The sequence below is a fragment of the Myotis nattereri genome, assembly GCF_964212035.1.
Source record: "Myotis nattereri genome assembly, chromosome: 12".
In the NCBI taxonomy this organism is placed as follows: domain Eukaryota; kingdom Metazoa; phylum Chordata; class Mammalia; order Chiroptera; family Vespertilionidae; genus Myotis; species Myotis nattereri.
This window is the reverse complement of record NC_138087.1, coordinates 54,590,859-54,615,771: the sequence shown is the minus strand read 5'-3', so window position 1 is coordinate 54,615,771 and position 24,913 is coordinate 54,590,859. Positions and strand designations below refer to the sequence as shown.

General features: G+C 39.3%; 1 protein-coding gene and 1 pseudogene across 2 annotated transcripts in view; both read left to right on the top strand.

Moving 5' to 3' along the window:
* RNF38 (ring finger protein 38) overlaps positions 1 to 15,020 on the top strand; it is a gene marked incomplete at its 5' end in the record, with an annotated part of 110,286 nt that extends 95,266 nt beyond the window's left edge. Inside the window, 6 exons of the mRNA XM_081102927.1 lie at positions 1,876 to 2,037; positions 2,334 to 2,440; positions 3,873 to 3,957; positions 7,581 to 7,702; positions 10,649 to 10,748; positions 12,795 to 15,020. Of these exons, the coding sequence (XP_080959053.1) occupies positions 1,876 to 2,037; positions 2,334 to 2,440; positions 3,873 to 3,957; positions 7,581 to 7,702; positions 10,649 to 10,748; positions 12,795 to 12,857 (639 nt within the window). The 3' untranslated portion in view covers positions 12,858 to 15,020. The remainder of the gene's footprint in view (positions 1 to 1,875; positions 2,038 to 2,333; positions 2,441 to 3,872; positions 3,958 to 7,580; positions 7,703 to 10,648; positions 10,749 to 12,794) is intronic.
* Positions 15,021 to 23,453: 8,433 nt separating this feature from the next.
* LOC308527577 (small ribosomal subunit protein uS2-like) lies at positions 23,454 to 24,219 on the top strand (annotated as a pseudogene). Its single transcript has one exon. The product of its transcript is annotated as a small ribosomal subunit protein uS2-like (transcript).
* The last annotated feature ends 694 nt before the right edge of the window (positions 24,220 to 24,913 follow it).

Genomic DNA, 24,913 nt, shown 5'->3' with positions numbered 1-24,913 from the left:
GATTAAAGTATTACATATGTGTCCTTACCCCCCCCCCCTTACCCCTCCCCATTACCTCCCCACCTCCTCACTCATGCCCTCAACCCCTGGTGTCTGTATCCATTGGTTATGCTTATATGCATGCATACAAGTCCTTTGGTTGATCTCTCCCCCTTACCATTCTTCTGGTTCTTAAACAAATTAAGGACTTCAAAGACATATAGATAAATGAGCCGAGAATTACCTTGGTTTCTTAAATTTTTCTAGTTATTTTATGTCACTTGTTTGATTTAAATTTGTTCCTTCGTATCTGTAATCTTTCATGAAGTAAATGTGAAGAAAAAGTCAGTTTTCTTGGTTTTTTCCTTTAATGTATTTCTAAAATGGAAAGTGAAAATATTATAAAATTGTTTATACTTGTTAGGATAATAATCACTTCTGCAAGTAAAGTAACCCTCTGAGCCTCAATTGGTTTTATTGGAGGCTTGTTTTCTATTGTGTTCTCACAAAAAGGTAGATGAGATAAGTCTGTTAACATAATTAATTCTGCCCTGGGACTGGAATATAGCTGAGAGGCATCTTATTTTAGGGGTCTGGAGGAGGTAAGTACTGTATAAGTGGAAGGAAGAGCACAGGAAGAAGGTCCACTTGTGTTTTGGACAGCCAAGTTGAACATCTGAATCATGCATTAAGAGAATAGGAAAGAGAACATATGGAAATGATTAGAGTGGAAGATTTTAGTCCTGTGAAAGGAACTGCAGCATTCTTCCTAATAGCCAACAAATAGAAATAGTGCAAATGTCTATCAAGTGATAATGAATAAGCAGAGTATGGTGTATCTATACAGTAGATTATTCAACCACAAAAAGGAGTGAGGTATGACACGCAAACTATAAGATGGATAAACCTTGAAAACATAATGCTAAATGAAAGAAGCCAGATACCAGGGCCACAATATTACATGATTCTGTATATGTGAAATGTCCAAAATAGGCAAATCTATAGAAATGAAGGTAGATTAATGGTTGTCCAGAACCTTGGAGAGGATTGAGGAGACCTGACTACTAATGGGCATGGGGTTTGTTTGTTTTTGGGGGGGAGGGGGAGTGGGTAGGAATGTTCTGGAATTAGTGGTGAATATACAAAAATGACTTGTACTCCTCCTTATGGTGAATTTTACAGTATGTGAATTATATTCAGTAAGCTATTTTTTTTTAATCCCACATGCTATTGCTTTACATAGACTATGTGTTCTATGTGTTACTTGTGCATTGTCTCAGTGATTACAACACACTTTTGAAATAGGCTATGGACGTGTCAGTTCTATAGATGACAATATTGAAGTTCCTATTAAGTAATTTACATAAGTCACAATGATAGTGACAATGCCAAGAATCTAATGCCAAAGTCCATAAACTTTCTACTGTAGCGTCATGCCTACTGTCTCTTATCTCATTTAGCTCTGGTTTTGATTTATAAATAGATATACACTGTGTTCGATTTCATGTTAAGAGTTAAGTGTCTGAAAATCCTGTGAGTAGTAGGTCAGTGTATCCTATGTGTTGTAATTTTAGCCATGCAGTTGGCTTACTACATGACTTTTTGCTTTTCCTTCTCTTAAGAGAAAGTTGAAATAGTAAAATAAATGTATCTTTTAATTGATATGTCTAGTCAATTAAATGGAAATGTTTAATCACGTATTTCAAAAACTTTCTTAATTGAAATTCAATTAAAGGCAGGAAGATTTTGCTATGTCCGTCCACATGTATGAATGTAGGTTCATGTGAACATCAAGAAATGTATGACTTTAAAAATATTGGGTGTGTGTGTGATTTTTATTATTATACCGCAGTATTTAAACACTGGAAGTACATTAGTTTTTTTTCCCCCCCTCAGCCTCTGCAAAGGATAGAAAACGAAGTGGAACTCTTAGGAGAACATCTTCCAGTAGGAGGTTTCACTTACCCTTCTTCAGCCCATCCCCCAACATTACCCCCATCTGCTCCTTTGCAGTTCTTAGCACATGATCCTCTGCATCAAGAGGTGTCCTTTGGAGTAGTAAGTTTTCATTCAATGTTATTATTTGCTTTGGTAACTTGTTTTGAGTTATTTCAATGTAACTCTACATGTTTAGAATTTTGAATGTATTGGTGTTGGAAAAGTGTATTTAGAAATATATAGATGTTTTAAACTAGTCATTGTATACATGTGAACATTTAAGAAATATTAAATACCACTTGAATAGTAAAGAACTTTCTAGGTTGTTGGTTGACAACCTAGAAAGAGACTTTGACATTAAATATTTATAAAAGTAAAATGATCTTAAATTGTCTAAACTTTTTTTTCTCCTACAGCCTTATCCTCCATTTATGCCCCGGAGGCTCACAGGACGAAGTAGATACCGATCCCAGCAGCCAATACCACCTCCCCCTTATCATCCCAGCTTACTACCATATGTGTTGTAAGTTCTTTCTTATTTTAATGAGTTCTAAATTTGGCATTCTTGAGATTCTCTTTCTTTTATGAGGATCTTCTATGTGGTGTATAATTTAGAGTGTTAAATATTTGTATTTAATGTTAGTGGTTGGGTATGGGGCTATTTAAGGGTGAAAGAGAAGAGTCAATGACAAGAGAGAAATGGGGGGGGGGGGGAATTTTGAGTCATAAAATAGGTTTACCAAATCTAAAGGTAGGAAAGTTTAAAATTTTTGCTACTTTTAAAACTGGCATCACTTGCCATCTTCTTTGATTATCCAGCTTTTGATACTGCTGTTTCTCTCAGTGGAAGAGAGAAAGAGAAGTTATTTCTATGTCTTATAAATACTCTGTTAGAGGTCCTGGCTGGTTAAAGCATTGTCCCAATACCCCAAGGTTGCAGGTTAGATCCCCAGTCAGGGCATGTGAAAGAAGCAACCAATAAATGCATAAGTGAATGGATCAGCAATTCGATGTTTTTTTAATTTAAAAAAAGGAAAATAAATACTCTGTTAGAATTAAGTTTGTAGCAGAAGCACTCATGGGTTAAATATATCTTTATTTCTCTCTCATGTAATGAAGTCCAGAAGTAGGCAATTCAGATACAATTTGTTTAGTCCCATAACTCTGAGGAATGGTTCTGCCATCCTATGGCTTCCTCGATCTAAAATGGCTCCTCAGGTTCCAGCTATTAAGTCAGCATTCCAGCCAGTAAAAATAAAAGTGGATCTTTTGCTTACCTGCCTCCTCTCAGGAATACTTCCTAGAAGTTCAATGTATTACTCCTGCCAAATCCCATGGGCCAGAATGTAGTCTTATGTCTATAATTAACTGCTAGGAAAACTAGGAAATGTCTTTAAGGTCATGTGCCTATCTTACACTATTTTGATCATTGTAGCTCTATTGTAAGTCTTAAATCAGATAGGATAAGTCTCCCAACTTAGTTCTAAAATGATCTAAAGTCTTTTGTGTGAGCCATATAAATTTTTAAATCAAATTAGTTTCTACTTTATAAAGGGCTTGCTGAGGATTTTGGTAGGGATTGCATGAAATCTATAGATCAGTTGGGGAGAAAGTTGACATCTTAATATTGAGCCGTCTTGTCAGTTAACTTACACAGCATATTTCTCTATTCTTTTTAAGTTTATCCTTACAGTATTTTTGCAGTTTTTATTGTGTAGGTCTTACATATGTTTTGTTGAATTCATTCCAAATATTTTATGTGATTTTATGCTATTGTAAATGATATTTTTTTTAAGTGTCAGTTTTTGTTTATTGTTAGTGAAGTCAGTTTTTTTTAAAGGGTTGCCACTGATTGACCCCAGCCATTTGTCCCTATACCACTGGACTTTGTTTTTCCTGTTCACTGAAGTAATGTAGTAATATATCAGTGCCAGTGTTGGTTATTTTCACTGCAGATCAATGCTTCCAGTGCCACCTGCAGTAGGCCCAACTTTCAGCTTTGAATTGGATGTGGAAGATGGAGAAGTAGAAAATTACGAGGTGAGTAGGTGAACTTTGAATTAAGTTGGGGAATATTGTGTGCATAAAAAGCACTGTAATACTCAACTCATTCATCTAATTAAACATTATTAAGTGAATCCTTTGTACATTTCAAGATACAAATATGTTTGAAAGAAGTGTTCAGCATCCTTAAGGATATTTTGTCATGTACCACACAGCTCTGATAAAGAGAGAGACTTTTGGTACTCTATTAGAGTTACATACAACTCAACTCCTATCAGAGAATATAAATGAGAAAACAGTGAATTATAAATTGATGTTCTCAAAGATTTTGTGGAAGCCAGAAGTGTTTGAGCTGATTCTTGAAGAATGGGGAAACTTTCGTGCATAAGGTTGAAGCAGGAAAGTGCTGGATATTCTTGAGGAATTGCATATAGTCTGTGGCTAACGTGAGATTTGATTGGAAAGCTTAACTGGTTGTCCTTGAGTGTCCTGCTAGAGAATGACAGAATTTTGAATATTATGGGATGAAGGAGCCGCTACATTTTTTGGTGCTAATGGATCTCTATTTGTATGAGTCAGAACTCTGCTAGTAGTATTAAGGAATAGATGGGAGAGGTTAAGAAGTTGGTGGTGGGGAAACTTATTTAATAGGTCAGGCAATAAATTATAAAACCATGCAAGCTTCGAACTATAGGAACTGCAAATAGAAAAAAGTACATCTTCAGAGACATTTTTAACATTTGAATCAACAGGAGTAGAGTTAGGGGTGTGAGTGGGAGGGTTGCAAAAGAAGATGCTCTACAAAAACTGTAGTAGCCCACAAAGAAGGCAGAAGATGACAGTAGGTCAGGTAGATGACATCATCTAATTTAGATGATGTTGATGTTATAGTATTTGAAGATAGGAGTAGGAGGTGCAGTTTAGGGGTTGGAAGGCAAATTCGGATTTGGGCATGTTGAATGTGAGTGACTGTTTGTATGACTTGGTTTTGATACTGCCAGCTATTTTTCTCACCCCAGCCTCACGTAGTTTCTATTTATACAGTATGAATACAGATGCTCCTTGGCTTATGATGGGGTTACGTCCTGATAAATTCATTGTAAGTTGAAAATATCATGAATTGAAATGCATTTAACCTACTGAACATCATAGCTTAGCCTTCCTGGTTTCTAATGAATGCATGTCGCTTTTGCACCATTGTGAAGTGGAAAAATCGTAAGCCAAACCATCGTTAATTGGGACATCTGTGCTGGAACACTTTTTTTTTTTTTTTTTTTTTTTTTTTTTAGGTGAACTGAACCTGGGGAGAAGGAGGAGAGATCTCACACACAAACAATCTTAAAGCATCTTTGATTTGTTTTTTAAATGCATGTGGAATAGATCAGGCCAAATGCTATATTCTTCTGTAGTTTTCAGAATGCCATTATATCACTTTCTTTCTACATATATAATCACACTGCAGTGTCCTTTGGCTTTCATTCTCAGATTCTTGAGAAAGGGGCTGTAGTAATTTCCTGATTTTGTTTCTAGAACACTATGTTAGTTTTGTACAGAGCGGTAAGGAAAGGAGTTGGTTCTCTTTTAGGTATTCTTTTAGGTACTGAAATTGAGTCTTCTTTCATGCTACTGAAAGGACAGCTTTTCATTGATCAAATTGTATACATATGCCAATGGAAAAATTTTGTACTTAGCATTGGAATCTTTTCTAGACTGTATTTTGGATTGAATATGTTTGATCTTCTGCAAAGTCACACTTTAATTCAACCAAGAAAATCGTGCTTGCTTTTCTTTTATTTCAATAGTGTGCACACCTACAACACTCCCTAGTCCAGAGTTTTCACCATTTTTTTAGTCTACCCTATACATTCTTGCCTGTGTGCTTTTACTCCCCTTGATCCTTCTGCCTAATTATTTTCACCCCTTCCTCTACATTTTGAAACTACTTCTATGAAAGCCATTTCTAGTCCATTATCAGATCTAAATGTCTCTCTCCCTCCTTTTTGTTCTTATAAAACCATATGTAATGATCATGTTGTGCCTTCAGTTATCTTGTTGAGAGCTTGGTTATCATTACATTCTCCTTTCAATAAGGGCTTAATGAACATTTTATTGAATATAATTGTCATATTTGTGTTAGTTGACCTAAGTGTCTTATTATATAGTAGAGGTATAAGTATAGATAAGCTATATCATAAATTTTATATGCTAATTGTAATCAGCACCAATTTAACAACTTGTCTAGCATTTAGAAGAACTTAGGGGCATTCATGTTCACAAACGGGAAGCAATTTTAGGTGACCCAATTCTCCAAATGAAGCTGTACCAAAAGCAGTGTCATGATACTAAAACATATACCATTAGTTATTGAGTTTTTTTTGAGAAATTATTTGTTCTCTCATCTGTCATCATTTCTTTGTTACCCATTCTCTTAACCCTGTGGCAGCCTTTAAAGGGGGAAAGCAGCACACAAAGGGCTGCCTGATTTTAGGATAAAGCAAATGAATAATTAGAGCCATTGAAAACTGGGAGAAAGGAGGTACTTGTATAAACCAGTAAGCATAATAGCTGCGATATATTGAAACATCAACTATGCTAATATTCACGAATTCATAGTGATGCTTAAGAAAACACACTCAGTGGTCTTATTCATCCTGCACTTTATATATAATTAATACTACTGAATGCAATTTGGTATGGGGCAGTTGCTCAGTATAGAAATATTTCATCTAATAAATGAAGAAAGAATGATAGAATTAGAATATTACCATTTTACCATCTTTACTGAATAAATGAACCTAGGCAGTGTTCCATCAGTGGCTGCTAACATAACAATTAGGTGTGGTAAGCTATGATTGAAATACTCAAATCCACCAATTTATAGGAAATACAGGGGACAAGAAAACTCAAGTCGGGGTGGGGTGGTTCAGTCAACAAAATTCGGACTGAGAATTTCTACAGGCCATTGACCTGTTTTCTTCAATAAATACAAAATTTAAAAAAGATACTTGAGACAGTATCAAGCAATGGGAACAGATGGATTTATTTGGATTGTGATTTGAATAAACTATTTTTAAAAGTGTTTTGAAAGTAATAGAAACAGACATTTGACAAAGAATTATAAGGTATTATGATGATGATGATGTGATTTATTCCCTTTTAAAAAATCTTTCCTTTTTTAGAGTGTTGGTGTTCAACTTGGGGATAGTTTTATCCCCAGGAGGATATTTAGCAACATATGAAGACATTTTTGATTGTTACAACTGGGTGGGAGGGTGTTACTGTCCTTTAGCAGAGATGCTGCTAAACATCCTACAGTGCACAGAACAGCCCCCCACAATAAAAGTTATCTAGCCCAAAATGTCAAAAGTGCTGAAGTTGACAGACTGTTTTAAAAATACATACAGAACTATTTTATTAATGAAATACCATGTTTTAGTTTTGTTTGAAAATAATCTGGTATTTAGAAATAGACAGTAATAGGTGAAATAAAATTAGCCATGGATTGTTGAGCCTGGGTAATGGGAATATGGAATTTCATTATACTGTACCTCTTCTTTAGTATGTATTTAAATTTTTCCACAATAAAAGTAGTTTTTTAAAAAATTACCACTATGGAAAAATTTAAAGAAAGTTAAAGTATATTTCCTGTTCCACAACAGGCCCTTTTAAACCTGGCAGAGCGACTAGGAGAAGCTAAGCCACGAGGACTGACTAAAGCAGATATTGAACAACTTCCTTCATACCGGTTCAATCCTAACAACCACCAGTCAGAACAGACTTTGTAAGTACATTTTTCTGATATCGCTCTGTTAATTTTCTTTTCTACCTTCATGAAATAAAAGCGTGAGAGCCATAGATAACTTGATAAAGTAACCTCTATTTCATAATCTTAGCCTATGTTGTCTAGTTAGGTAGCAGCTAGTCACATGGGGGTGCTTAAATAAAATTGAAAGTTAACACATTGTTTGCGGGTAGTTTTTATTGCACACTAACAGGTGGCGCAGGCCATTTTTGCTAATTTTTTGCGCAAATGGCAACGTTCAGTAAAATTATGATAACTTTAGTTTAGGTATTTATACATTACCCGCATTCTACCGCTAGTCTATAAAAAACGTATTAATACGTGTCCCGCACTCTACTACACTGGTAGAACGTATAAATACGTAAAACGTATAAATACGTTTCCAGCATACAATGTGTTAAGTTTCTTAGCAACACTAGCTAGTGATGCTGTATTGAAAGATGTAAAACATTTCCGTCACTTCAGAAAACTTTATTGGACAGTGCTGTTCTGGACTTTTAGGTTGCCTGTAAATTTTATGATCTCTGATTCAAACTGCAATATTTTATATATAATTAAAGTCTCATACAATTAAAGTTCAAAGTTTTTACCTAAGGATTCTGCTTTTTATAGTATCTTCTTTATAGCAACTCTACTGAGATATAATTCACATTTATAGTGATTCTTAGTATATTCAGTGTTTTGCAAACATCTTCACAAGCAAATTTATACCATTTTCATCACCCCAAAAATAAACTCGTTACTCATTAGCAGCCATTCCCCATTTCTTTCCAATCCTCTTCACCCTGGCACAAACCCCAACTAATTTTTTTTTAATCTCTATAGAGGTACCTATTCTGGACATTTCACATAAATGGGGTCATATAATATAATAGAGGCCCGGTGCATGAAAATTCATGCACTGGAGGGGAAGGTTCCTCAGCCCAGCCTGTGCCCTCTCACAGTCCAGGAGCCTTTAGGGGCGGGAAGCGATGCCCCCATCACACCTCTCCTGCTGCCACTACCGGCAGCGCAAACCTTTGTCGGACCTGGTTACCTGAGCCTCGGGTGGCCCTGCGTGGCTGGACAGCCACCCATCCAATGCTTGCCTGTGCCTCAGGCCTACCCTGGGCGGCGGGGCAGCTGACATCCGAGGCTTACCTGTGCCTCAGGCTGGTCCTGAGGGGCTGAGGGCAGGTCCAGCCACACCACACGCCTGCCACCCCTCTGGCGGTGCTAAAAGGACTGGGGGACTCTGGCGGAGCTGAGGGGACTGGACACTCCATCTTGTGGATATGGGCGCCACCATCTTTGTGATGGTCAATTTGCATATTCCCTCTTTATTAGATAGGATGGTCTTTATAATCTGGCTTCTTTTACTTAGTTTGTGTTCAAGGTTCATCATGTCATAGCTTGTATCAGTATTTCATTCCTGTTTATGGCCAAGTAATATTTGATTGTATGGACACACCAGATCTTGTTTGTCCTTTCCTCAGTTGAACATTTGGGTTGTTTCCACATTTTGTCTAGTATTAATAATACTGCTGTGAACATTTATGTACAGATTTTCCTTGCTCCAAAAGTAGAGCGTTTCATAAACCAAATGACATAAAGTGAAGAAGCAGTTACCATTGATCTATATGGAAAATTTTTTTAGCATTTATAGCTCCAAAAATTAACCTACCAAATTATACCAAAAAACATAAAACATAAAGTAACACTAACATACAGTAAGAGCAAGAATGATATGATAAGTACACAGTCTATACAAAGTATAAATAATATATGTACAGTGTAGTTTAACTTATCAGCACTGGGAAAACTGAGAGCACATTAGAACTGGCTGAGAGGTGGTAGTGACGGTGTGTTGTCTGAGTCATCAGAGGGAGGGGAGATAGGAGGTACAGGAAAGGAAGAAGGTCATCTGTTAACATGTAATTGTTGTCTGACTTCATCATGGGAGGCAGGTCACCACCATCTACACCCCTGTGCCATTTACCTATCTATTTTTGTTTCTTGTGCTTTCAGTATCTCAAACCATTGCGTACTTGGAAGTCACGAAGATTTACTCCTATGTTTTCTTCTAAGATTTGATCATTTTTAGCTTTTACGTTTAGGCCTTTACTCCATGTGTTAGTTAATTTTTATGTATTGTGTGAGGTAATAGTCCAACTTGCATAAGACTATCCAGTTCTAGCACCCCTTTATTGACTCTCATAGTACTTTTAGTATTTACACATTGCAGATGGATCATGAGAATTCCCATGTTTTCTATTCTAAGGCTTGTGGCCAATCACGAGAATACTTTAAAAAAATATTAGCTTGTAAGGACATGTAATAAATAACTTCAAAATGCAATGGGTATTTAATTTTAAAGCGTGCCTTTAACATTTATGGAAAACATTTTTTGTACTCGTTCAGTAGAAACTTAGATGGCCACTGAGTAAAGCTAGCAATGAAACCACTGGTCCGCAATGTGTTAAGACTAGCTTGGGCCCTAGCCGGTTTGGCTCAGTGGATAGAGCATTGGCCTGTATACTGGAGGATCCTGGTTCGATTCCAGTTAAGGGCACATGCCCAGGTTGTGGACTCAATCCCCAGTGTGGGGCATGCAGGAGGCAGCTGATCAATGATGCTCTCTCATCACTGATGTTTCTATCTCTCTCTCCCTCTCCTTTCCTTTCTGAAATGAATAAAAATAAAAAAAAAAAAAAAGACTAGCTTGGATGTTAAACCAGAGATTTTTCCTGATGATTTCTCAGTAAAGAAAAGCACTTTTACTGCATGTCTTAATATCATGATTTTTGTGTGTGTGTGTGTCTTAAAATTTAAATGACATTTTGATAAGTGAGATGGTAAGTGGTTTTTTTGGGGGGGCTTCAGTAGTCATAACAAAACAGAGAACCAATAGGTTTTATGGTTAAATGACCTTTTTGCTTTTTTTAGGTGTGTAGTATGCATGTGTGATTTTGAGTCAAGGCAGCTACTTAGAGTTTTACCCTGTAACCACGAGTTCCATGCCAAGTGTGTCGACAAATGGCTTAAGGTAATGTGATGGCACCTGAGAAGAGAATAACATTGAGCATAGTTTCATGTAGAGTAAGTCCATCATTGGTGGGGGGTGGGAAAGGAGGTAAAATACAAACACAGCTTTCAATATGATTTCTAAAAATGAAGGGAAAAGGCCAGTAAAAATGAACTATAAGCCCTAACCGGTTTGGCTCAGTGGATAGAGCGTCGGCCTGCAGACTGAAGGGGGTCCCAGGTTCGATTCCGGTCAAGGGCATGTACCTTGATTGCGGGCACATCCCCAGTGGCAGGTGTGCAGGAGGCAGCTGATCAGTGTTTCTCTCTCATCGATGTTTCTAACTCTATCCCTCTCCCTTCCTCTCTGTAAAAAACCAATATTTAAAAAAAGAACTCTAATCATCATGGGAGTGATTTTGTAAAACCTGAAAAGTGGTTATCTGTCTTTCATAATGAGTACTAGAGCTTTTAGTTTTGTTTGAAAATAATCTGGTATTTAGAAGTAGACAGTAATAGATGAAATAAAATTAGCCATGGATTGTTGAGTCTGGGTAATGGGAATATGGAATTTTAAAAAACTCCATCTCAACAAATGACACCATTTGCTGAGTTGCTAAAGCCAGCAACATAGGCATCCACTTGCTCTCTTTCTACAAAGAGACCCCTTGGGGGATGTCTGCCAGCCCAGGCCCAATCCCCCCTTGCAGTCTGGGGCTCTCACAGTCCGCAACCCCTCACTCCTTACCGCCCGCCTGCAGCGGAGGCGGGAGAGGCTCTCGCCACCGCTGCTCTCACTCGCCAGCCCTGAGCCTGGCTTCTGGCTGAGTGGTGCTCCTGTGTTGAGCATCTGCCCCCTAGTGGTCAGTGCGCATCATAGTGACCGATCGTTCTGCCTTTTGGTCGATTTGCATATTAAGGTTTTATTATATAAGGATGTCCTAACTTTCTCATGGTATATAGGAGTAAGGCCTGGGTTCATTATGCCAGTTTTCCCCTGAGTTTAGAAGGGGACCTCACTGGAGCTCCTTTGTCAGAGATTTACATAGGAACAAACCTCTAGTGCTTTTAATTCTGACCCTTTTTTCTTTTGTAGATATTAAAATTTTTTTTAAGTCCAAAGGACACAAATTAGTTAACTTTATGTTGTGTGGGAATTTTTTAGAATATTCTCATTAGGAGATAATAATATTGGGTTAGATAACTTCCCAGTTTGGCGAGGAAGACAGATGAGCACAGATTAAGGGTACCCAGTTTAGCCCAAACTGAATCCTGAAGGTGAAGAGTCTGAACTTTTTAGAAAAATAAAGCATTAAATACACTCAGCCCTGACATGTGAGAAGAGAGAATAATCAGAAAACCACAGGTTCCATGTGGCTGATAACTAGTGTATGCCAGTGGCAAGAGAAGAGACAGACGTTCAGAAATGTAGCCAGTGACCAGCTTATTGTGAAGTCACTGTAAAGTGTGAGATATCTTGAAAGTGATGTGGAAGAGAGATGAGTGAGATTGTGTGTTAGAAAGATCACTGGCCATTGTTTAGAGAATGGACTACAAGGAATAATTTCTGAGAGCCAGGAAGATGGAATAAGGATGTTCTGAGCCATACACAGAACAAATAGTGGCAATTAAAAGAAAAGGACTGATTTGAAAGCTGTTATAATAAAGAAATTAGAATATTTGATGAATATGGATTGTAGAAAGAGAGCAGGTGGATGCCTATGTTGCTGGCTTTAGCAACTCAGCAAATGTGGTGTCATTTGTTGAGATGGAGTTTTTTAAACCAGTTAAATTTGTCTGAACTGGTTATGGATAATGTCTATATGGTGAAGGTAGACCCTTTAAAAAAATTAATCGAAAATAAAACCAAAAAAGTCAATCATAGGTTATTAGTTTTTTGAGATTTAATGGGGTATTTTTAAAAAGACAGATTAAATGATTGCTTTGTACCCTCTTCAAAGAACTAAGAATGTAGAAACTATATGGGAAGTAAAAAAAGTTCCGTTGCTTTTAATATGTTTCATTGTGTAAGTCACAATTCAAACAAGTTTTCTCTTTTGTGTTGTAGGCAAATCGTACTTGCCCAATTTGTCGAGCTGATGCTTCAGAAGTGCATCGGGATTCAGAATGACCAACCTAAGAGCACAAATTTAGTTTGGGTGTTCCTCATCACATGTATATACGGACTATCCATTGAACTTAATCTGTGTGGCTTCCAGCCCTCCCTTTACCAAAAGGGTCAATGGACCTTTCTTTGCACTGTGTGACTTAATCCACTATAAAAGCTTACAATTAGTCTTCATAATTATGGGATTGTTATACTAACCGTGTGATTGGAACTCCAAAGACTTTTTCTTTAGCTTAATTTTGTGTGTGCACTAACATTCCCTGGTTTTTGTGTGATCATTCCGAGTGTTGCTGCAAGATTACAGTGGACGTGATCTTTTAGCATGTGCTTTTATAAGAAGTGGTAGCTCCAGATGAATAGCAATCTACCTTATATAGAGCCTTCAGAAACTGTGAGTGGAAATGAATGCAACGTATGACTGTTGGTGATAAATGTATCTCTGTGTGTGAGAGAGAATGTGTAACTACTTGTGTGCAGGCATGGTAGCTAATGTGTGTATGAGATCCTATATACCAGCATGTACCAAGAATGTGTGTGTAGTTTTAATTATGCTGCAATGTATAATCTGGTGTGTTATTTAAACAGCACTAGTACTGTACACTGGTTTTTTTTCCCCCCTTGTGTTTGCTGTTGCACACTGATTGCTAAGGGTGCATCAATTACAAGCATTGAATACTCCATCCCCTTCCCTCCCAATGAATGGAATGAGAAAAGCCGCCTTCCTCTGCTTCAGGCAGCTGCCACCTTTTCTTCATTGGTGGTCCAAGTGGGTCACTTAAGAAAAAAAGGTGTAACAGATCTCACTCCATGAAACTGATCTTTTTATTCTGTTCTGAAAACTTTTTAAATCTCCAACTTGCTGTTTCCAAAAAGAAGGTGCAATATCATACATCGTCAGTTAGCAATATTAGCATTTCAATCAATGATTTGAATGTTGATACTTGTTTTTTCCTTTACATTTCCAGTAAGCTTCTTACAGGAAGTACTTGTGATTTTTTTTTTTTAATGTTTAGATTTGTAGTCTATTCTGAAGATATTTGAGTAATATATTTCTAAGAATACCACTGGTCCCATGAAGTCTCACTTCCTTGACTTCCAACAGAACAAAATCTGTTCGCTAACTCAGCTTGATTTCTGGTATATGTTCTTTGTTCAAGCTCCCATGGGCAACTAAGTTGTTTTAAGAAAACTGTACTTCTGTTTGTGTTAATTCACCTGCCAAGCTCCAATTCTGAAAGTTGTCTAGTTCTCTCAGTAAATGTGCTTCTCATCAAAACCCTCGTTTCCAGGATGGATCAAGTGCTATGACAGCTCTAGTTCCTTAGACCTGATGTGCTTTGATGTTTTATTGTTTTCCTTTTTGTTTTGTTTGAATGAGAAAAATATTATATAACAGGTGTCCAAAATACTTGCAGTATAAATGAAGATATGATTTTTGTATAAAAAATAATGCTGTAAAACAGGAATTGACCTTCATTTAGTTGATCTGAAATATTTCAATACATAGCTGTGTGGGGTTTTTTAATAGATTTATTGAGCATAATGCAGATTATTTAAATTCAGTTTTCCAGCAGTGTTTAGATTCCTCTCTCATTCTTTGTGTGCTCAGCATTGCCTGCCTCTTCCCTGCGGTTGATGTCATTGCTTTGCAGTAGCACAAGCTGTGTAGTTCCAGTCAGGATTGTGATGATTTGCTGCCAGCCTCACTCAGTTTTCAGTTGGCTCTGTGTTGGTCTTCTACTCAGACAGTGTTAACTACTTATTACTGCCATGCTACTTGCCTTCCCTTGAAATCTCTATAAGCTCATCACAGCTTAGAGTTCAGTAAAGTCAATTGACATGGAAGCACAATTTTGCCCTTTTCCAGACACTGTTGCCTCTAGTCATACAAATAGAATTTTGCATACTTTCTGTTTGCCCTTAAATTTGTCAATGCATCATAAATACATCTAAACAGTGATAAAACGCACATGTTACTTTTAAATCATTAGGATATCCCCCACCTATTCCTGATGAATAAAAAGTTTGTTCAAGACCAAAATTATTGGCATAATAATCAGCTACATTACAAATCACGTAGAGTTTACTCTTTATTTTTTTTTAATTAAAAAAATCATGTTTAAAATGGCAAAAGCCCATCTTATACATACTCTTTTATATAGCTGCAAAAAAATTTTTTATCTGTACAGATCTAACATAACACTACTACACTCAGTATTCATTTTATTGAAGCATGCAAGTAAAGCACTTTTTCTAATTTATATAGATACCTAATTAACAAGGCACATTGTACTAATGACTAGGAAAAGTAGCTCTTCCTTCCTTACCTCTGACGATGAATTCTTGTCATTATATCCCTTTCCCAGTAAATTTTTGAGAGGCAGTTGGCAATTTAGGAGGCAGCAGGGTCTATTGGTAAAATTCTGAATTGTTGGCTCTTGTGACTGATCTCTTTGGGAATGTCTTTTCTTTGCATGGCCTCTTAGAGATGTGTGCAGACTTGCTTATTAAGTGGTTAGTACATATTAGGAGTATACATGCATGTGCTCTGAACCACCTCAGACTCACCAAAATGAGCAGCTTTGTGGCTAGCAAAAGAGAAAGAGCAGTTGATTTGTTCTAGCTGTTGTCACCTTGGGTGATGCACCAGATAGCAGGCAGATGTTGGTTTGTTGCCTTCTTCCTCTTTCCTCCTAAAATAATATTGGCTTTACCATCTTAACTCTGCTATGGGATTTTGTTTTGGGGTTTTTTGTTTTTGACATGAATTATCATCTTTGATTATTTTTTTTCCCCGCCAGCCACCCCCAACCTATCCCCCAAAACAGAACAAAACAAAAAGTAAGTCAAGGCCTCCAGGTATCGAGATCTCATTAGGATTTTCTGTCCTGATTTTTCTTCTTTTTTAAGCAAAATTTTAAAAATGTGGAAGCATATTTAGATTTTATACACTCTCAAATGTGATTTGTTAAGATTCTTAAATTTGGGCCTCTTAAATATTTTGAATGAGATCTATAATTCACTTGTGCGGATATTTTTCATGTATGTCTTTAGGCCTTCATTAGGAACCTATTTTCCCCCTGTTGTACATTGGGTTACCTCATTTTGCTGTTTGTTTCAGATTATGAAAGCTTACAGGGGTGTTTTTTGGAATCATTTGCTGAGTCATTTCCTCAAATCATATTCCATTGTATCAGTTAACATAGTTTTAAATGTATGTATTATAAATATCTGTAACCAAATCATTTGAAGGCTTGATAAATTTTTAACAAAGTTTGTACATTTTTTATGAAAGTTACTAGTAATGCTTTACTAAGTAGTGCAATGGATTTTTATTTTTAATCCCTGTGCCCAATTTTGGAGTTGAGAGGGTTGTTGGTAATAAATGTATGATGTACACTTAACATATTTTGTTGTGTTATGTTACTGTGTGGGAAGGGTAGGGGTTGTGTGTGCTTGAGGGAGGGGGTTGGAGATTCCAGCAAGAAGATAGAGCTGTTGAACTACTAGCAGCTAGATTTAATTTTTAGACTATAATTCCAGTTTTGTTTCTGCATTTGTGTAAACATCTTTGAAACACAAAGCAACTAGTATTTTAACATGTGGTACATCCTATATAATAAAAGCTTAATATGCAAATTTTCCCCTTGAAGTTCAACCAGGATTTCGACCAGGGGCAGGGTCGGCTGGCCCCTCCTCCTGGCCAGCCGGGCCCGATTGGTCCCCATTGGGGTGTGCTGGCCGGACACCATGAATTTGTGCACCGGGCCTCTAGTGATTATGTAAAAAGGCCTAAAAGATAGCCAAGTTAGCCACATTTGTGGCATAAGCTTATTGAACAGTAGAGAAGTCTAAGTCGGTAATGATTTCTTTCTTTACTAGAGGTCCGGTGCACAAAAATTTGTGCACTCGGGGGGAGGCGGGGAGGTCCCGCTCCCCGGGGGATTGGGCCTAAGCTGGCAATCAGACATCCCTCTGGCAGCCTGGGAGCCCTCAGGGGACGTCCACTTGCCAGCGGAGAGCAGGCCTAAGCTGCAGTTGGACATCCTTAGTGCTGCTGAGGAGACGGGAGAGGCTCCCACCACCACCGCTGTACTGGCAGCCATCAGCCTGGCTTGTGGCTGAGCAGAGCCCCCCTGTGGGAGTGCACTGACCACCAGGGGGCAGCTCCTGCATTGAGTGTCTGCCCGCTGGTGGTCAGTGTGTGTCATAGTGACCAGTCATTCCCAGTCGTTCTGCTATTAGGGACAGATCGACAACAATACAATCATAGTAGGGGACTTTAATACACCACTGACATCACTGGATAAATCCTCTAGACAAAAAATCGGCAAAGTAACAGCAATCCTAAATGACTCACTAGATCAGAGGGACTTAATTGACATCTTCAGAGCATTTCACCCAAAAGCCACGGAATATGCGTTCTTCTCAAGTGCTCATGGGACATTTTCAAAAATAGACCACATATTGGGTCACAAACAAAGTCTCCCCAAATTCAAGATTGAAATCATACCAAGCATCTTCTCAGACCACAGTGGCATAATATTAGAAATAAACTACAATAAAAACAACTCAAAATACTCAAACACTTGGAAGCTGAATAGCATGTTATTAAATATTGATTGGGTTACCAATGAGATCAAAGAAGAAATGAAAAACATCCTGGAAACTAATGACAATGAAAACACAACAATCCAAAACCTATGGGACATAATGAAAGCAGTCCTGAGAGGGAAGTTTATAGCTCTACAGGCCTATCTCAAAAAAAACAAGAAAAAATGGTAGTAAGTCATGTAACTACATCTCAAAGAATTAAAAAGAGAGCAACAAGTAAAGCCCAGAGTGAGCAGAAGGAAGGAGATAATAGAGATTAGAGCAGAAATAAATGACATAGAGGCCAAAAAAACTATACATAAAATCAATGAAACCAAGAGCTGGTTCTTTGAAAGGATACACAAGATTGATGAACCTCTAGCCAAGCTCACCAAGAAGCAAAGAGAGAGGACCCAAATAAACAAAATCAGAAATGATAGAGGCGAAATAACAGACCCCACAAAAATACAAATGATTGTTAAAAAATACTATGGACAACTCTACTCTAACAAACTAGACAACTTGGAGGAAATGGACATATTCCTAGAAAAATACAACATTCCAAAACTCAAATCACGAAGACTCTCAAACTCTCAATAGGCCAATAACTATGGAAGAAATTGAAGCAGTCATCAAAAGCTTCCAGCAAACAAAAGCCCAGGACCAGACGGCTTCACAGGGGAGTTTTACCAAACATTCAAGGGAGAACTAAACCTGTCCTCCTCAGACTACAACAAAAAATTCAAGAGGAAGGAACACTTCCAAGCTCATTCTATGAAGCCAGCATCACCCTAATACCAAAATCAGGTAAAGACAACACAATGAAAGAGAATTACAGGCCAATATCCCTCATGAACATAGATGCCAAAATCCTCAACAAAATCTTAGCAAATTGGATCCAGCAGTACATCAGAAAGATTATACACCATGATCAAGTAGGATTTATCCCAGGGATGCAAGGATGGTACAATGTCCGCAAATCAATAAACGTGATACATCACATAAATTGAAAGAAAAAAACCACATAGTCATATCAATTGATGCAGAAAAAGCATTTGACAAAATCCAACACCCATTTTTGATAAAAACTCTCAGCAAGGTGGGAATAGAAGGATCATACCTCAACATAATAAAACCATATATGACAGGTCCACAGCCAACATCATACTCAATGGACAAAAACTAACACCATTTCCCCTAAGAACAGGAACAAGACAGGGATGCCCACTCTCACCACTCCTGTTTGACATAGTACTGGAAGTATTAGCCATTGCAATTAGACAAGAAGAAGAAATAAAAGGCACCCAAATTGGAAAAGAAGAAGTAAAACTGTCCTTATTTGCAGATGACATGATATTATACATAAAAAACCCTAACGACTCCATCAAAAAACCATTAGACTTAATAAATGAATTTGGCAATGTAGCAGGATACAAAATTAATGCCAAGAAATCTATGGCATTTCTATACACCAATAGTGAACTTACAGAAAGAGACTGAAAAAACAATCCCATTTACCATCACACCAAAAATGTTAAGATACCTAGGAATAAACTAAAGAGGTAAAAGACCTCTACTCAGAAAACTACAGGATGTTAAAAAAGAGATAGAAGAAGATATAAACAGATGGAAGGACATACCATGTTCTTGGATTGGTAGAATCAACATCATTAAAATGTCTTTACTACCCAAAGCAATCTATAAATTCAACACACTTCCCATTAAAATACCAATGGCTTATTTCATAGACCTAGAACGAACTCTCCAAAAATTCATCTGGAATAAAGAAAGACCCCGAATAGTTGCAGCGATCCTGAGAAAGAACAAAGTAGGTGGGATCTCAATACCAGATATCAAGCTGTATTACAAAGCCACTGTTCTCAAAACTGCCTGGTACTGGCACAAGAACAGACATATAGATCAATGGAATAGAATAGAGAGCCCAGAAATTGGCCCGAACCAATATGCTCAATTAATATTTGACAAAGGAGGCAAGAACATACAATGGAGTCAAGATAGTCTCTTCAATAAATGGTGTTGGGAAAATTGGACAGATACATGCAAAAAAATGAAACTAGACCATAAGACCACCAACTTACACCATACACAAAAATAAACTCAAAATGGATAAAGGACTTAAATGTACGACGGGAAACCATAAAAATTCTAGAAGAATCCAAAGGCAACAAAATCTCAGACATATGCTGAAGCAATTTCTTCACCGATACAGCTCCTAGGGCATTGGAAACTAAAGAGAAAATAAATGGGACTACATCAAAATAAAAAACTTCTGCACAACAAAAGAAACCATCAACAAGACAACAAGAAAGCCCACTGCATGGGAGAACATATTTGCCAATGTTATCACCGATAAGGGTTTAATCTCCAACATTTATAGGGAACTCATACAACTTAACAAAAGGAAGATAAACAATCCAATCAAAAAATGGGCAAAGGACCTAAATCAGCCGTGGGCAAACTACGGCCCGCAGTCCGGATCCGGCCTGTTCGGCTGTTCTATCCGGCCCATGGAGCCGAAAGAGCGCGGAGGGTTCTCTTGCTCTCCCCTCCACTCCTTCACCAGCAGCAGTGTTAACATGGCAACGTGGGGAAACACGGCCGCAGCTCCTTCTTCTGAGTCCAGTTTAAGAACCCATTGTGGCCCTCGAGTCAAAAAGTTTGCCTACCCCTGACCTAAATAGACACTTTTCAAAAGAGGACATTCAGAAAGCCAAGAGACATGAAAACATGCTCAAAGTCACTAATCATCCGAGAAATGCATATCAAAACAACAATGAGGTACCATCTCACACCTGTCAGAACGGTTATCATCAACAAACAACAAGTGCTGGAGAGGATGTGGAGAAAAAGGAACACTCGTGCACTGCTGGTGGGAATGCAGACTGGTGCAGCCACACTGGAAGACTGTATGGAGTTTCCTCAAAAAACTAAAAGTGGAACTCCCATTTGACCCCGTGAGCCCACTTCTAGGAATATATCCCAAGAAACCAGAAACACCAATCAGAAAGGATATATGCACCCCTATGTTCATAGCAGCACAATTCACCATAGCTAAGATCTGGAAACAGCCTAAGTGCCCATCAGTAGATGAATGGGTTAGGAAACTCTGGTACATCTACATGATGGAATACTATGCTGCTGTAAAAAAGAAGGAATTCTTACCATTTGCAACAGCATGGATGGAACTGGAGAGCATTATGCTAAGTGAAATAAGCCAGTCAATGAAGGAAAAATACCACATGATCTCACTCATTTATGGATAATAAAGACCATTATAAACTTATGAACAAAAATAGATAGAGAGGCAGAACAGCCTCAAACAGATTGTCAAACTGCAGTGGGAAGGCCAGGGAGGGTTGGGGGGCAGGAGCGGGGAGGGTAAGAGATCAACCGAAGGACTTGTATGCATGCATATAAGCATAACCAATGGACATAAGACACGGGGGGTAGGGGAGGCCAGGGAATTGTCAAGGGCGGGGAGAAAAAGGAGACAAATGTAATACTCTTTGTAATACTTTAAGCAATAAAACAATAAAAAAAGGAAATTAGAAACAAAATACAAAAAAAATTGAGGCCAAATAATAGATTCCAACATAATTTTGTCTTTCAGGAAACGGTCATTCTTTGGCATAAGGGAAAGGATGCCCCCTCTGATTGGTCCCAGTACTCAGTTGACAGAAGCATTCAGAAAAGTCCTGTTTCCCTCATTTTTCCAGCATATTTGAGAGTGTTTGTGTTGGACCCAGAATGTCAAGAAACCCAAAACTTGTGCTGTTTTATGGCAGTGGTATTTACTGCTCAGTTAAATACCCACGCACGCTGCCACATCCCCTACCCACAGTAAGGCAGGGAGCCCATGTAGCTGGCTCTGACAACAGGCCCGGAAGCACAGGCCATGTGGGAGCATGGAAAAGCCGCGCTCTTTTCCTTGACGTGGTGATGGCCCTGGGTCCCAAGTCACTTACCTGGAAAGGAGCTGTTCTAGAAAGGCACTGGACTCTGAGGGGGTTTTCTTTGATAGAGGTCCTTATTTAAGATGTGAAAGGTGAGCTCTTAGGACTTAGCTTTGCCAATTTATTGGCCCCTTTTATAAGTTTTCCACCTTACTGTGGTTTGATTGTACTAAACCTTAAACATACCAAATGTGCCAACATCGCTGGCTACAATTATTTCTTAATAGCTCACAAGATCTGATTGGCATCAGAGAATAAAATTCTTGTAAATGTTTGTGGTCGGCTCACTACCAAGTGTTTCAGATCTCTTGTACTTCAGACTAATGAACTTTATAGACGATGCTGCCCCATCCTATATAATAAAAGGCCAGGGACCATAAGCAGAATGATGGCTCGACCAGTCACCATGAGGTGCATTGACCACCTCTTGGTCCCTCCCCTCCCCCACCTCCCCCTGCGCCTGCCTGCAGGCAAACGGGGAAGCGGTGGCGGCAGGGCAGACAGCTGACCTCTTGGTCCCTCCCCCACTCCCACCCCTGCCCCGCGCCTGTAGGCTCCAATAGATCAGCAATGGGGAACAGGAACTGGGGTGGGTGGCGGGAGGACCAGGCTGGCTGTCAGGCCGTTAGGCCGTTGGGATCCCCTGCTCATCCCCAGCTGCTCTGGGCTCAGGCTGGCGGGACAGCGGCCACCAGTGACTTCACCTCCGTGCGCATACGCTGGTCTGGCTGCTGATGGAACGCTCTGCCCACTTGGGGCTGCTCACGCGGGGCGCCGCTGCTGCTGCCACTGCTGCGGGGGCTTGCGGCGCTGACAGAAGCTGTGGGGCGCGCCCGAAACCTAACCAGCCCCACGGCAGAGGCGGCGTTAGGCCTTGGGTCTGGCGAAGGGCCCTGATCGCAGGCTAGGCCTAGGGACCCTACCCACATAAGTGCACTGGGCCTCTATAAAAGTATAATTAACCACAATGAGTTCAAAGTCCATTTCTGTTCCCCACAAAATAAGTGCAAAACCAAGGGGTTGGTTTTCTCTGGAGGCTCTGAGGATCTCTCCCATGCCTCTCATGGAAGATGATTAGCTTGTAGACACATAACTCCGATCTCTTCTTCTGTCTACACGTGAGCCTTCACATTTCCTCTGTGTCTGTCGTCTTCAACTGAGTGACCTACATAGAGGTCAGCTGTAGGGTTACCTTAGAGAAAAACCAGAATTGTCCTATCAGCAAATCATTTGAATCTGTTCCAACAAATGAACTTAACACTCCAGAATTTCTTACCATAAAGCATGGCCAAAATAGTTTTGACCTGAAAAATGTTAAAGGGACTCATTGCTTTATCTTCAGCTCATTCTTCAGCCAAAGACAAACCTTAGCTGTGTTCTCGCAAATTGATGCAGAGTAGCACAGCTTCCTAATACACTTTTGAAAATAACTGTGAAAGATAACTAGAAAATGTGCCATCAGATAAGGAAGCAATTAGCACTGTTCTTTTTTACAGGGGGATGAGTAAATGGGAACAAACCTGCAACCTGTGTTTCAGATGTACAATCTGATTCATGATGGTTCCTTTGTTGAATCAAATGTGATGAGTCTTGAGAAAAACTTGGATAGTGAAAGAAACCAGGCAAAAGGCCGCATACTGTATGCTTCTATTTATGTAAAATGTCAAAAGCAAATCCATAAACACAAAGTAAATTAGTGGTTGACTGGGGCTGAGGGGTAGGAGGTTTGGGGTGACAGCTCAGGAGTGGGGGGTTTCTTTGGAGGACAATGATAACATTCTGAGATGGTGGTGATAGAAGCACAATTCTGTGAGCTTACTGAGAGCTTTGAATATACTGGCTTTGAATATAGTGGGTGAGTTGTATGGCATGTGAATTACCTTTTAAAGCTATTTAAAAAAAATAAATAACCACGGCATATACCCACCAGAATGTCATAATTAAAAAGATTAACACCTTTCCATGCTACCCTGAGCGGGACCCAGGCAGCCTTGTTCTTGGTTCCCACATGACTTAAAGGGAAACTTCCACAATGTCTGGAGTCCCTGACGTCCTGCAAAGGAAGGATGAGGATGTCCTCAAATTCCTTGCAGCAGGAACCCACTCAGGTGGCAGCAAACCTTGACTTCCAAATGGAACAGTCCATCTACAAAAGGAAGAAGAGAATCTGGGAGAAGCTTCTGCTGGCAGCTTCTGCCATTGTTGCCACTGAAAACCCAGCTGATGCCCATGCCATACTGTCCAGCGAGCTGTGCTGAAGTTTACTGGAGCCACTGCTATTGCTGGACACTTCACTCCCAGACCTTCATCAGCCAGATCCAGGCAGCCCTCCGGGAGCCGAGACTCCTGGTGCTCGACTAACCCACCTACCCCTGCTCTGTGTATCACAGATTCTCCTCTGCACTCTGTGGACATCGCCATCCCTTGCAGCAATAAGGGGGCTCACCCAGAGGTCTGAGGTGGCCCGGGAAGTTCTGTGCACGTGTGGCACCATCTCCCCTGAGCAGCCATGGGAGGTCATGCCTGATGTCTGCTTCGACAGGGACCTGGAAGAGATTGAAAAGGGAGAGCAGGCCGCTGCTGAGAAGGCTGTGACCAAGGAGGCATCTCGGTGAATGGACTGCTCCCGAGCTCACTGCTGCTCAGCCGAGGTCTTGGCTGGTCGGGAGGCGTAGGTGCCCTCTGACTGTCCAGGTTCCTGCTGAAGCCTGGAGTGCTCAGCTGCCACGGAAGACTGGTCTGCAGCCCCCACTGCTCAGGCCACTGCATGGGTGGGAACAACCACTGAGTGGTCCTAAGCTGTTCTTCCACAAACTCTTAAACAGAATGGAAATAAGATTGTCGAAAAATAAAGTTTCTTAAAAAAAAAAAATGGCCCAATGGGCATGGCTTAGTGGTTGAGCATTGACCTCTGAACCAGGAGATCATGGTTTGATTGTAGTCAGGGCACATGCCCGGGTTTCGGGCTGAATCCCCAGTGGGGGGCGTGCAGGAGGCAGCCAATCAATGATTCTCTCTCATTGACATTTCTCTCCTCCCTTCCTCTCTGAAATCAATACAAAATAAATTTTAAAAAATGATTAATACCATGTGTTGGTGAAGATATGAAGCAACTGGAGTTCTCAGACCCTTCATGGAAATATGATTTGGAGCCACCAACTTAAAAACCAGCTAGACATTATCTACTAAAGCTAAGCATCCCTGTAACCCAGTAATTCCTAAGTTCATACCCAACAGAAGCATATGCACCTAGAGGCATGTACAAGAAGGGTCATAGCACACTATTATAGCCCTAACTGGAACCAACCCAAAGTTTTATCAACTATTAAATTGATAAATTACATTTACATTTTACAGTGATATTTTATACAGCAAAGAGAAGGAACTAAACTCCCAGAGCAACATGGGCAAATCTCAACAAAGATATTGAATAAGACACAAAAGAGTACATACTGATTATTCCAATTACAGAAAGTTCAAAAAGTAAAATGG